Source organism: Ochotona curzoniae, unplaced genomic scaffold (genome assembly GCF_017591425.1).
Source record: "Ochotona curzoniae isolate NIBS_2020 unplaced genomic scaffold, NIBS_Ocur_1.0 contig_1071, whole genome shotgun sequence".
Classification (NCBI taxonomy): domain Eukaryota; kingdom Metazoa; phylum Chordata; class Mammalia; order Lagomorpha; family Ochotonidae; genus Ochotona; species Ochotona curzoniae.
This window is the reverse complement of record NW_024464939.1, coordinates 14,347,676-14,362,873: the sequence shown is the minus strand read 5'-3', so window position 1 is coordinate 14,362,873 and position 15,198 is coordinate 14,347,676. Positions and strand designations below refer to the sequence as shown.

Below are 15,198 nucleotides of genomic sequence, written 5' to 3'. Positions count from 1 at the left end.
CGTGTAAGCTAGCCTTTAGTGTCCATACTTTCTTTTCATTTGGAGGGAACAGGAGGAAGTTAACAGAACAGAAAGGCCTTCAAAGTTAGGGAAAAAAAAAAAACACTCATCAAAGTATAAAGACATACTGAGTTGCCAAAGGGCAGAAGGTGGGCTGACTGAGTGCCATGTTGGATGCACTTCAAGGCTGGGACCTACTTGGTAGTTAGTCTTGGTTTTATGAGCAAAGACTGAGGATAAATTCTTCCTTTCAACACTAATTTAAGGTATCTTTACAAGAAGATGTAACGATTTTCTTCTGTGTAAGGATGTGTGGTGTTGGCACTGGGTGTTTATTATGATTGTGCTGTTTTCAAACAGATTACTACAAAAGGACAAGGATTTGAAACATAGCAAGAAAAACATTTGGTAAATGCAATAATAGTGTATTGGTGTGTATTTCCATTTGCAAAGTTAATTATTTGTTTAGTTAAAGCTTTTGGAATCAACCGGACATGCTAATTGCTAGAAATATTAGATAGGCATGATGAGCCTTGTCAGGATAAAATTTGTGTAACCACTTTTTACAAGGTTTTATTTACTGTTATTATATTTGAAAGACAGAAAGAGAATTGCATCATTTATTAATTGGTTCTTGTCCCTGATGCCATTAACAGTTAGATCTGGTCCAAGCTCAGTTGGAATCTTCCACACAATTTTCAGGGATCACAGAACTTGAGCCATCACTTCCTGCCTCCTAGGGTTTACTTCAGCCGGAAGCTGGAACAGAAGCAGAAGCTGCAGGTCATGAGCCACATACTCCCATATCGGATCCCCAGTGGCAGCTTTACTACCATGCCTCACACTAAAACCCTGCATTGTTTGAATTTAATGTCTTCCCTTTCAGTTGTTCATGATGTACATTTTACAAATGGGGAAATTGAGCCTCAGAGAGCTTGCAGAATTTGCCCAACTCCACAAACTAGAAAGTGGTAGAGCAATAATTTGTATTGAGGATTCTGTGTTCCATGAAATTACATCTATAAAGCACATTGGATCTGTCATAAACTAATGAAAACTAAAATTTAAAATGTTTTAAAATAATAAAATGTGGTACAGCTACATGGTAGAATACCAATCTGGCATAAACATTGAAATCCTATCTTGTAACAAAATGAATGCAACTGGAGCAATTATGCTTAGTGAAATAAATCAGTCATAAAAAGACAGATATCATATTTTTCCTGGTTTGTGGTAAATAATATAAACAATACAAAAAACATAATGTATGTGAGTGAAACCAACATTTTGAGATTGCATTACTGCTTATAACTCTTGTTTATACTCTTAAAGAACAGAAGTTCTTCTACCCACTATTTTCTACCCAATATTTATTGTTATTTTTTTTTACCTTGGGTGTATTAAGCTTTTGATTATATAACAACTGAAAAATTCATTATAAAATTAAATTAAAACTTTAAAAAATGAGAAGGGAGGATGGGAGTGTCAGAGGGAGGGAGTTGGAGGGATGATCATTATACTCTTAAATCTGAATGTAAGAAATGCATACTTTTTCCATCTTATATAAATAAAACAATTTAAAACAAAGATAATTCTTGAGTTGTTATGAAGCATTAGGGTAAGTAGATAGATTTGAATTTGAAGCAAGCAGATTGTTGTAGAGGCCACTGAAATGGTTAGGGAAGAATGAAGAAAAAGGAAATAGAACTGTGGCAGAGAATCCAGCGAAACAGTGTCAACAGCCCATGATAGCATGTTGCTGACCAAGAATGGAGTTTTAGAGGTTACCTTTGAGGTCTCCTTTTTGTTGGTTTTAATAGATTTCCAATACAAAAGGGGACAGAAGGAAGAAGTTAATTAGGTGAAAAAATCATGACTTCTATTTGGGTTTGAGTTTAGCAGCTGGGACATTGTTGGAACTTCTGCTCTCCAGCACAAATAAGAGTAACAGATTACACACATGTGTTTGCTGGTGATCTGGACTTGTTCTCCAGGTCTCCCCACCAAGTTCCTCAACTTTCCTTTGCTCTTTGACATCAGCTATAAGGCAATGAGTTTCTCTTTGTTGGGGGATGGGGGTGCCTTGTCAAGAAGTAAAAGGATGTTTCAAAACTCAAATAACACGCCATTTTCACTACAGTGTATCATCATCTAATGTAGGCTTTAGCCATAGAGTTTGAAGGGAAGATCAGAATGGACCTCCCGTGCTTTTTGATTTTGTCTATATTTTTAATTGGTTTTGTGTTGCTGACCATCAAGAATTAGGTTTAACTCATTTTTCCCTGGAGTCATTTTGCCAACCACTGTTGACTGGAGTGCAAGGAATGCTAGACACTCAGCTGAGCACCACAGAATATCTAGCTCTTCTCATAGCCATATTTTGGGTTCTTGTGGTATTGGATGACATAAGAAAAGGATACGGTGTGCTGATGATCTTTCTCTCTGATATACTCTGCAGAAACTGCATCTCTGGTTGCCAGGACCTGTGAGGATGATCTTGCAGAACAGCAGTTGAGAGCAAACTCGGGTAAATGTGTCTATTCTTTCTCAATGTCTTGCTGTGTCCCAAATTACTGCACTTGTTATTCTCATAATTTGTAATAAATATTATCTGAAACTCTAATAAGATATTATCATTCCTCACACAACTGAGTGAAAAACAAAGTAAAATAATTCCGTATTTGGTAGCACATATAAAGTGCCTGTTTTTAAGGTCTTTTTTCTGTTCACAGAGAAGCTGAAAGGAATATCATTCCTTTATTCCATTATTATTCAAGGACAGTACCTTAGCTTATATGTTAGGGCTGTACATTGTATAGGCTGTACAAAAATATAATGATGTGTATCCACCGTTATAATATACAGACTAGTTTTATTTTTGTGAAGGTTTTTCTGCATCTCTCCCTTTCTTCCTTTTCCTGTTACTGGCCATAACAAATACTTTACTGCCCCTGTAATACCATTCTTTTCTTTTCCCTAGAATGTTATGTAAATGGAACCATACGATGTGTAGCCATTGTGTTACAATTATTTTCCTCAGTAATATGCATTAAAGTTTTTCTGTGCCTTTTCACAATTTTAAAGCTCATTTCTTTTTAGCTCTAATATCCTATTGTATGAAAGTATAAAAGTTAATTTTTCCATTCACCAATTGAGGAAAAATCTTAGTAGCTTCTCAGTTTTGACAATAATAAGGAAAGATTCTAGAAGAATTAATGTCCATATCCTTTTTTGTTTTTCTCCTTCTTTTTTTTTTGGTTTGGACATAAAGTTACATCTTCCTTGGAGAATGATCCAGGAGCACAATTGCTGCATCACGTGTAACTAGGGTGTTTAGCTTTGGAAGAAACTATCAGAGAGTTCCAGTGTGATGATATCATTTTGCATTCCTATGAGCAATGAGAGTTCTAGCTGTTGTACATGCTCATCAGAATTTGATGTTGTCATTTTTAAATGTTGGCTATTCTAATAAGTGAGTAGTAGTGTTTCGTTATTGTTTTTATTTGCAGTTCCTTAATGACATTTAACTTTTCACAAGTTCAGTTGTCAATAGTATGCTTTCTTTGATAAAGTGCCTTTAAGGTCTTTAGCCCATTTTCTGATTGGGTTGTTTGTTTTCTCATTGTTGAGTTACAAAAGGTGTGTGTGTGTGTGTTTAGGACAAAAGTGCTTTTGTAGATACATCTTTTGTGGTTTTTTTCTCCCTGTTTGTGGAATATCTTACTCCCCTGACATTGTTTTTCAGATTTTTATGAGATTCAGCTTGTCAATTAATTATGCCTTTTGTGTGGTATGGAAAAAGCATTAATTAGCTTTCCCTCCTATTCCATCATCCAGGTGTTTTATAATTTTGTATATTATATTTAGAATCTGATCCATTTTCAGTCATTTTTCTGGAGTATGTAAAAATTTCTGTCTTCATTTTTTTTTTACATGTAGATATCTAGCTTCTCTAAGAAAAGTAACACCTGTCAAATAATTCCTTATATTTATACTTTAACTTATGAGGCTATCTCAAAAAGTTCACAAAAATAGGAATTAACAGACAATTTTATTTTGGTGGGAAGAAATTTTGAAAGCAATAAATAATTTTATATAATATAAAATATTTTATATGAAGTTTGGGATTCAAACTAGCATGAATGCAAAAGGGATTTTTTTTATTATTTCTGATACTGAGTAGGAATATTTTGATTGTACTCGTGCTGAAATATTCCAAACTGTTTCAAGCAAAGATATCAATCCAGCATAAAGTCAGAATATTCTTTAAAAATTTAGCTTCAAAGTTGATTTCAGCTTTGTCTCATGAATACTTTTAAATTTTGTATGTGAATTTCCCTTAGAAAACCAGAGAACAAAGTTAAGATAAAAAAAGAATAAATCTAGTCTTGTTTCACTTTAAGCTAATCACAATATTACATTAATGATTTGAAAGAAAATAATATTGCAAAAAATTGTGTGACATTTTACGAAAGTAAAAGAGTACTTGTTGACAATAGCATTTTTTGCTTTTTTAAAACTACTGTTATTTTTAAAGATTTATTTAGTTTTATTGAAAAGTCAGATTTACAGAGAGAAGGAGGTTAGAGAGAAGGATCTCCCATCCACTCGAACACTCCCCAGGTGGCTGCAACAGCTGGAGCTGAGCAGATCTGAACCCAGGAGCTTCTTCTGGGTCTCTCACGTGGGTGCAGAATCCCAAGGTTTGGGGCCATCCTTGACTGCTTTCCCAGGCTACAAGCAGGGAGTATGAAGGGAAACAGAGCAGTCGGAATATGAACCAATACCCATATGGGCCCTCTTTAATGTTTTATACATGAAAACAGATACATTTTTATCTTAGTACCTCTGAGATCCAGCTCAGCTGATAACATCATGTCATGGATCTGGTTGATCAAATAATACAAATAGGGTCATCAGATTTAGTAAAATCTTATAGAGTTTCTTCTAGGATTCAGGGACTGATAGGCATACATTTCAAAGAAGACAGATGAACTCCTTCAGTTTAGATAGTATTTCAAAAAAAATCATAAGCTAGGTCATATGGAAGATCTATATTTATCTTTCTGAGGAATTTGTACACTGTTTTTCAGGTGGTTGTTCCAGAATATATTCCTACTCGGAATAATATAATGTGGTATCTTTTCCTCCACATCCTTGACAGTATTCTTTTTGGGGAAGGGGGTAGGAGGAGGGCCAGGTGGCAATGTGGGGAAGGAGGTGATGGTAGCCAATCTGACTAGATTACAGTTGGTTTTTATTAACATTTTCCTAGTGATTCTGATAATTTTTTCATGTACCTGTTGGCCATTTATATTCAATCTTATGAACAGTTCCTGTTCACGCCTTTTACCCATTTCTTAATTGAATTGCTTTTTGGTTGTTGAGTGTGTTGAACTCACTACATATTCTGGATATTAATAATTTATTAAATGCTTACTTTGCAAATATTTTACCCATCTGTCATTTGCCTCTTCACTTTGCTGGTGGTTTACTTTAGTGTGCAGTACTTTAGCTTGATGTAGGCACATTTGTCTATTTCTGCTGTGTGTTCTTCTAGGATCTTATCCAAGAAATCTTTGCTTATGCCAATGTATTGCAACATTTTCCTCTAGGCTTTCTCAAGTAATTTAATAATTCTGGTCTTAGGTTTAGATCCTCAAAACGTTGTGAGCTGATTTTTGTATAGAGTGTAAAGTCTTTTCTCAGACATCTGCATGTGGAGAATAAATTCTCCCAATACCACTTATTGAAGAGACTTATTTCTCCAGGAAGTGATTGGCTCATTTGTCAAAACTCTTGGTTACAGGCGTGTGGCATTTTAGGATGATTTTTTAAGACCTGAAAATATGTTCCTTGGTATTTTCATTGTGGTCACCTGAAATCTATAAATATCTAGGTAGTACGGACAGTTGATGATATTAATTCTTACTATCCATTAACACTGAAGATTTTTTTATTTCTGGTTTATCTTCTATTTGTTTTATATATGTTTTGTAAGTTTCATTGTACAGGTCATTTATATCTTTGGCTAAATCTGTTTCAAGATATTTAATTAATTTATCTATTTTGAATGAGATTGATCTTATAAGGTCTTTCTCAGCCAGAACATTATTAGCATAAATGAATTCTGTTGAATTTTTTGTGTTGATTCTGTATACTGCATGTTTTTAGATACTGTAACTGTGCTGAATTCTCTTGAGTTTCAAGAGTTACTTTGAGGAGTCTGTTGGTTACTCTATCAAAAGAACCATGCCATCCACAAACAGGAATAATTTGTCTACCTTCTCCTCAATCTATATCTCCTTGATTTCATTGTCTTGGTTTATGACTCTCGAAGTTAGTAAATTGTAACTGAATTCAAGCAAGAAAATGGCTTGACTTTCATTAGTTTCCCAGAATTAATTATATGAAGATACTACTTTTGTAACTCATCACTAATTAAGAGACCAGTTTAGGAATACAGACCGGAGATCAAGGGGAACTACATGAATGTAAAGAATGAGATTAATTCTTGCTGATGGATAAAATGCATATGAAACGGAAGCTAAAGCAGATCCTTCGTTGTGATGGTTGGTGACACCATAACCACAAGGTTAAAAAGGAGAAAACTGGAGTGAGGTGTATCGAGCAGGGTGGAGGGAGGAGGAATAAGCTTTGGTTTGGGAATATGTTTAATATGACTCATAGATATTCAACCTGACTTATAAAATCCAAAGGCATACTTCTGAATGAGATATTTGAGGTACTTACATGTTTAGCAGAGTGAACAAGAGGGAATTTTTGGAGAAGTTGGATAAAGTTAAGATAATCTGATGCAGTGAAATCGGGAGCTTTACTTTTTTTTTTTTAAAGAAGGTAGAGGAACATCTTTTGAGTAAAGGCACTAAGATGCAGACAGAGGAGTTACTATTGCATTTCACAACATAGAAGTCATTGGAGACGGAGACTTGTAGAAGACCAACTGGTGTGAATAGAAATCACACTGACAAAGATTAATAACGGATATAATTTAAAAGAAAAAATTCAGCAAAAATCCAAACCAGACTAGCCAAACAAAAATACTGTTATAAATTTTATTAAGGTTTTTAGAATGGAGTATATACTATTGGTTCTTATTCTTATTTTCTTTCTTTTTTTTTTGTAAAGATTTATTTATTTTTATTACAAAGTCAGATATACAGAGAGGAGAAGAGATAGACAGGAAGATCTTCCATCCGATGATTCACTCCTCAAGTGAGCACAATGGCCGGTGCTACACCTATCCAAAGCCGGGAGCCAGGAACCGCCTCCGGGTCCCCCTCACGGGCGCAGGGTCCCAAAGCCTCAAGTCATCCTCAACTGCTTTCCTGGGCCACAAGCAGGGAGTTGGATGGGAAGTGGAGCTGCCAGGACTAGAACCGGCGTCCTTATGTGATCCCGGTGCGTTCAAGGCAAGGACTTTAGCCGCTAGGCCATGCCTCCGGGCCCTTATTCTTTTTTCTAAGTTCAATTGCATGCGTGAACTAACACACATTATCTGTCTACTATATGAGGGGCCTTCAAAAAATTTGTGGAAAATTTGGGCTATAAAATTATCATGTATGGATTGAAAATATTTTGCATCAAAATGAACTTACCTTTTAATTCCATTTCCACCGAATTTTTGACATAGTTTTGTATTTTAGATATTGTTCCAGGTGCTCTTTGGCACAAAGATGAGTAAGATAAGATGACTGGCTGGAAAGAATTATCTATTAGGGAAAGTTGGTAGTTTACAGAGATTTCCCAAACAAGTTGTTTGATGTCAATATAGATGGAGAAAATGAGGCAAAACAAAATGTATTCCAGAAATACTAATCTTAGTTTGAAGTTCAAAAACATTTTTTTGCATACAGAAATAGTTGGAGTACTAGTAATGTTAATATAGTTAATATTTACTTGCATTTTTTTTTTATTTGCAAGGTTAGAGAGAGATGCAAAAGAGAGAAAACCCTCTTAGCCACTGGTTCACTCTGCAAAGACCCACAACGGCCAGGGCAGCAGTCAGGAGTATAATGCTGCTGCTGCATGTAGGTGGACAAGAAACTAATTACTTTCTCTATCACCATTGCCTACCAGGATCAGTGTTGGTGGGATGCTGGAGTCAGGAACTGGAGATAGGAACAGAACCCAGAGAGATTTACTGAATACATTTGCTTAAAAATTTTAATCTTATATGATAAACTGGTAAAGATCAGCAGACAGAAGATCTTCTCTGTCTCTCTTTCTCTCTGTATATCTGACTTTCCAATAATAAATAAATAGAGCTTGAAAAACTTGCCTTAAATATATTAACATATATGCAGAGTAGCTCCCAAGATGGTCATTTCAGATATGTTAGAGTTGTTGGGGCTGGGCTGTCGCCGTGATGCAATGGGTTAAGCCACGGCATGTAACCCTGCCACCCCGTATGGGAGATTTTTTGAGTCCCAGTTTCTCCACTTCTGTTACCCCTCCTTGATGAGGTGCCTGGGAAAACAGCCGAGGATAGCCCAAGCGCTGAGCCCCTGCCATCCATCACAAAGACCCAGATGGAGTTGCAGGCTCCTAGGTTCCACCTGACCTAGCTGTTGTAGCTGTGTAAGCAAGTGAACCAGTAAGTGAGAGATCTCTTTTTCTATCTTTTCTGTCTCTCTCTCTCTCTAGCTTTGTCTTTCAAAGAAACAGCTAAATAAGTCTTTTTAAAAAAAAATGCAGGGGCCACAGTCATAGCATAGCAAGTTAAGACTCCACCTACAGTGCCCTATCCCATAGAGGTGCCAGCTCAAGTACCAGTTGCTCCTTTTTCAATTCAGCTCCCTGCTAGTGGCCTTGGAGGACAGTGGAAGTTGGCCCAAGTGCTTGGGTCACTGTACCCAATAGAAGTCCTTGAGGGGGACCCTGGCTCCTGGATTCAGATCATCCCAGCTCCCACCAGCTGCTGCAAACATTTGGGAAGCGAACCAGGAGACTAAAATCTCTCTCTCACTCTTTTTTTTTTTTCTGTAACTTTGCTTTCAAATGAAAATTAAAAATTAAGAATAAATAAATAAATAGTTTTCTAGAAAGTATTAAGGGAAGTTAATTATACCATGTTTCTATTAGAATGCAACATTATGTCACCTTTTATTTTTTTAAAGATTTATTTTTTTATTAGAAAGGCGGATATACAGAGAGGAGAGACAGAGGAACATCTTCCGTCCAATGATTCACTCCCCAAGTGAGCGCAATGGCCCATGCTATGCCGATCCAAAGCCAGGAGACTCTTTTGGGTCTCCCACGCGGGTGCAGGGTCCCAAAGCTTTGGGCCATCCTCGACTGCTTTCCCGGGCCACAGGCAGGGAGCTGGAAAGGAAGCAGGGCTGCTGGGATTAGAACCTGCGCCCATATGGGATCCCGGGCGTACAAGGCGAGGACCTTAACCACTTGCGCCACCGGGCCGAGCCCCACCTTTTATTTTTTAAAAGAAAGTGTATTATTTGCCTAGATAATAGCACATTCTGATGGGCCTTAATTTTGAACTCAAGTACATACAAATGAAATTTAAGCTATAAATAGAGATATTTTTGTATAGTCCATTAAGCAAAAGAATAATTAAAAATAAATGTGCAACGACTTCAATAGTGTTATGAAATATCAATGTTCGCTTTTAACAACATGTTATGTAGTAGTAAAGAGATTGATGAAAGCAAGAATCACTTTTTATTTTAGGATTATATGTAATGCATTTCCTTCAGTTTTAACTAAAATGTCCCTTCCTATATTTAATTTTTATACACACACACAGAGATATCCCACTTAACATGTCATTTATTTTGGTGTTTTACAACACAGGCAATGTAGTACTTGAAAACTAGCATGTAGGCAGTCCCTCTCATAACCCCAAGTCCTAAATGACAGGTTTTCTAAAGTGGTTTCTCCACATTAATACTCTTGACTTTAAAGTCAATTCATATAAGGAATTTCAACTTTATTTTTAAAACTCTCGTTGAGAATCAAAACGACCTTTGATTCGGACTTGCATGAAACTTTATGGTGTGTGTAAGTTACCTTGTGATGATGTTTTTGCATGATTCGAAATTTGCACATTATTTAGGGCTCCAAAAAAAGCCTACCTGTAATAAACAGCTTTCACCTTCCAAACCACAAAGCAGATCTGAATTGCTTGAGCATCAGAGCTAATTGCCTGCCTACTTCAAAGGGAGAACCTTAAGAGAGGGGGTGGAGAATTGGGGAAGCTGGGGCATTGCAGGGAAATCCAGCACTAAAGGTTATGAGTTGTGGCTTGGAGGAGCTGGGCAAAGTTATGGCCTCAGAACTGCTGTTTGCGATTAAGTTGGTGGGGAGAGTCTATCCCACAGTATTTCCCTGCTGCTGACACAGCCTCTTTGTTCACATTCAGATTTCTCAAACTGTTAGCAGGGTCATGCTGAGGTCAGACACAACAGTGATGTATAGAAGACCATGTCTGGGAATTTCTCTCACACTTTAAAACACATACCAGAAAAATGAAGATGAGGACCCTGCAAAATCTGATGAGACCCAGATTATACTGTAGCTTTTCTCTTAGTGCCTTCATAATTTTCTTTTTCTTCTTCTTGACACGCCATTTTTTTATTAATGTGAGTTGCGACAGTCCTTATAATTTTATGTCCTCTCCAGATAAAGATACTCAGTAGCACTCTGACACTTTCTTTCCCAGCTGTGAGGGAAAGGCTCACAGTGCTATTCCGAGAAATCCTGTGTCTCCTCCCTAGGAGGAGCTGAAAAGTCATTTCCATTGCTGTGCAGGTTGCCAGCACAAGGCTGGATGTCACTCCACACGTGCGGGCTTGCCGGGACACAGCATCCGCCAGTCCTGCTCTCTGCCTTCCAGCCTTCCTGCCACAGCTGGGCCACTGTATCCACCATGCTGGCTTTGTCTTTGGAGGATGGAGCCTGTGTTTTGTCGGTGGTTATCACGGATGAAAGAGTCAGAAGCATTAATGCTTTTTTTTTTTCCAGTTTTCTACAAATGGTTTAAATGTTTGTTTTCACCTACCTGAAAGGCAGAGAGAGAAAGAGAGAGAGATTCTTCCTGTGTGTGTGTGTGTGTGTGTGTGCTAGTTTACTCCCCAATTCACCTAACAGTTAAGGCTGGGCCAGGCAGGAGCCATGGGCACAGAACTACATCGACACACTCTTTGTAGGTGGCAGGAGCTCAAACCATTAAACCATGACTTGCTGTCTCCCAGAAAGCACTGCCAAAAAGCTCAGTTGGAAGCGGAACAGCTGGGTCTAGAGCAGGCATTCTGAGTGGTGGTTTGAATTGCTGGGCTATGCCATCTGAGCTTCCTACCTGCTTTTGGAGGAGGGAAAGTGTTAAAATATCATAAATGGATTTGTGTGATGCCTTTGGCTACTCACAGTTGAAATGAACTCTTGTTTTGAATGCATTAGATGTCCTTGTTTTCCCTTTAATTTTTGGGAGTTTCCTATGGAGCACAGAACAGTCCCCCTCTGCTGTTTTCATGCTCACACAGTTGTAGAGCATGGCTGACAGGCGAGGCACTAAATAGATTTTTTTTTTGTGCTCAGCTGCTACATATGACAGTGGATATTTCATTCTGCTGTCAGAATGTTATTAATAAAACATGGGGTGTGGAGAGGGCCACGATTCCCCCCTTTCAATCACTATAGCATTTGCAACGAAAATTTTATTCAGTGTGTAATTTTCAGTTAATGCTTGACACTTAAAAACGTCCATAGCAGCGTTTTGTATGGTTATTGAAGGGTTAATTGTATCATGTTCTCCGCATAAAAGCTCTGCTTATCAAAAGCAAATAGAAGAGTGTATGTAAATGTATGTCAGTGACCTTCTGCCTTTCCAGGGTTAATTTATATGGTCATTAAAGATTTTATGAAATTGAGCAGCCTGGTGCTTCAAATCCCATTTTACCTTCTGCTCCTAATTTATGTAATTCCTACCTGAACCACGGAATATGGCACATATATATATGTATGTGTATATATATGAATATATATGAATATATACATATATATGTGTATATATATCATATATATATTCATGCTGCAATGAAAGCAGCATGGCATGCTGTGGGGAGTTGTGAGCCTGGCTATCTGGCATTACTCAGATTGCTAAAAATTCATTAAAATGTGACATCAGCACAGTGAGAGACAAATGATCACAGGATGAAAGAGAACAGTGGGCCTTTAACGGATTAGTGCTACACAGCCCCAGCGTAGAAGCTAACTGCATAAACAGATTAATCCACCAGCAGTGTCATAGCTAAGATTTACCGAATAATTAAATAGGGTTGAGTTACTGTGAGGATTTTCATGTAATCTAGCTGGTTTGAGCCCATGAATGAGGTGTGGGTTGATGTGGTTGTCATAGAAGCATGACTTTCTGTACTATGCTTGGGATAGCTCCCACTGTAGAAAAGAAATCTCTAGTTTATCTCAAGCTTTGTGATTTTTTTCCTAAAAAACATCACAGAATTCCTCTGTGGTCTCAGTTTGAAGGAAAGAGTAACACCTGGCTTGTCTTTGGCTTGTTGTTCATTCTCGCATTATTTTGTGAAGATGTTTTAGGAGGATTCAGTGAGTCCTGTCACCTACCCAAGTCCAGGAGTCAGTGGGTCCGTGTTGTTCCAAGCTTTCTATTGTTGAAATTATGGAATCGCCTGACAGTCAATCTGTAAATATCTGTTTCAACTTTGTACTAAAAATTATTTATTTTTGCCACAGTACATACACACAACCTCAGTGACTACAAAAGAAGTAACTTCCAATACAAATTTGTGTGGGTATGGTCAGCATGTTCTGATAAGAGAGTTTTGCATAAACTTCAGTTGTCATCTCACTGGGAAACATCTGCTAACAATTCATGAAAAAAAAGTATCTAAGTGGTCACCTATTTTATGCTAGTGTGCATGGGGGGAAGGTTTCAACTCTACTGACTGGCCTTCATTTCTTAACAGAAGAACAAAGTGAGGAGGCCGAAGGGGCTAGTAAGCCTCCAGCAGTCAAAGAGGATGATGAGAAAGACACCAGTGAGAGAGACAATAGCGAAGGCAAAAACTCGAACAAAGACTCTGGTAAGATGCTGGAATCTTTCACCTTTCCTATCTCTGTACCCATTCCTTAAAATCAACCTTTCCGTCACCCCTCCTACCCCAAAGCTTATTAAAAGCTTTTACTCACTTTAAATTGTCTGAACATTCCCACTACTATTCATTGCATGTGCATTTTGCATGTGATTTCCATCAGTAGCCTCCCATTGACCTATTTTTAATCATAACCATCTGACAGAATAGATGTGGATAAGTTGAAGAATATTACAGGACGACCAGTGAGATTATTTTTTAATCAAATCAGTTTGTGTGCTTGTAATTTTTTAAGCGCCTTTCATTAATCTTAGCTATACTTGTGATTCCTCTGATGGCATATTAATTTTTCATAAGCACAGGATTAGATATCACTTGAATTTTGTCATGCAATCATATGCACTCCCCAAACCATGTAACCCTAAAAATAAGTGCTATTTCCCCTTGCTTTTTTTTTTTTATTTATAACTTTTACTGAGGAATTTGCCCTTTTTTAAGGGCATCTATTTGAGACATTTCAAACAAAATCCAGTAAAAAAGTTTACAGATGATTCAGCCTAAGAGAGGGGAAATATCATTGAAAAAGGATTAGGTGCTGAGTAATTTTGATCTTCCAAAAGAGACAAATCCCAGTAATGAAAGCTACTGTCTTTGAAAACAAACCTCCGTGTCATGACATTTACTTGTGCACAAACATACCCTAGGCCAGCATCTGGTGTGAATACCTAAGGCTTTCTCGGTGTTTGATTTGGCAAATATATGACTTCATCCATGCTTTGTATGTATGAGATGGAAATCTATGGTCGCAATGAATATTACATTGGCTACTTTTGCTGCACGCTATACCTAGTTTTATTATGTTGGAGTCATTGAAGCAGAAGAAGTGCTAAAATGGGTTCAAGCCTATTAGTTTCAGGTAGTCATCTATCTTTCTTTTCCTTGAATTTCAGTGACAGCTGCATAGAAAGAAGCATATACTCGCTACAATGATATTGGATTTTTATAAAAACATGATTTTCACACACTTTTTATATCAAATCTAAATTATCTCATATTTGGCAACTTAGGTTTTACATATCTAAGTTTTGATTTCCCTTCAAAAATTATTATCAGGTATGCCCTCATCCTCTTCCTACGCTGTTTAATGCTAAAGCAGCATTTTTTTTTTCAGGAGTTCAGTGAGAAAAGTATCATTAAAATGTTCTCCTGGCATATAATGTCTAACATAAATTTTAATTTGGTTTAAACATACAAAATCTAATGCTGGTATTGAGACTAAAGTGATGTAAAAAGATGCTGTATCTGCTTATTAATGAGTCTACTCCACAAGATTATGACAAGGAATCTGAAGTATTCTGGTATTAGTTAATGCCAATGCCAAGTACCCTCTAAACCTCATTTGAAAATAATTGCAAACAGCTAGCTGGCCAGGTCATTCACCCTCCAGGATCGACCTTGCCAAATTGGTTGTTTGATTGGTTCATCTTCATAAGGTCAGGACTCTATCCTTATTCAGTGATATGTTTCACAAAGTAGTAACAAAAACAGAATAGAGAGTCTATCTCTGTCATTCTTCAAAAGCAAGTACGAAGGACACAAACAGCGCGTTGAAGTTCATTGTGTGCCCGTGTTATACTCAGGTATATAACATTATTCTAGGTTTTAAAGATCTAATATTTAGTACCCTGTGAAGGATGGATACTTGGTAGTGAATTGAATTTTACATTAAAAAAGGAACTTGCTTTGAAACGATCAGAGACGCGGGGGTTCTATCTTCACTAGTCTTGTTTATTGCTTGCTTGAGTAGTGGTTCAGTCATTTGCTTATGGTCTAATGAGTTATTGGCAGGTATATAAGAGGGTAAAGTCCATGAAACAATGGCAGTTCTCTAAAGCAAATTTTATTCTCATAGACATAAATCCAAGGCATAGCGGAGGTTCTTCAAAATGATCATCAAGAAGAATGTGCATTACAAAAAAACACTGCTCATCGATACCAAAAATTTTGCTCCAAAAGGAACTTAACTTTTAATTCAATTTTTCTATCAAATGACCCTCATAATATGGAGATAAAGTACCAGTATTGTCGG

The 15,198-nt window shown here is 37.1% G+C and overlaps 1 protein-coding gene across 1 annotated transcript in view; it reads left to right on the top strand.

The window, feature by feature from the left end:
* ZFHX4 (zinc finger homeobox 4) overlaps nt 1-15,198 on the top strand; it is a 198,983-nt gene that overhangs the window by 162,023 nt on the left and 21,762 nt on the right. The window contains exons 5-6 of the mRNA XM_040995516.1: nt 2,459-2,527; nt 12,984-13,100. Coding sequence (XP_040851450.1) covers nt 2,459-2,527; nt 12,984-13,100 — 186 coding nt within the window. The remainder of the gene's footprint in view (nt 1-2,458; nt 2,528-12,983; nt 13,101-15,198) is intronic.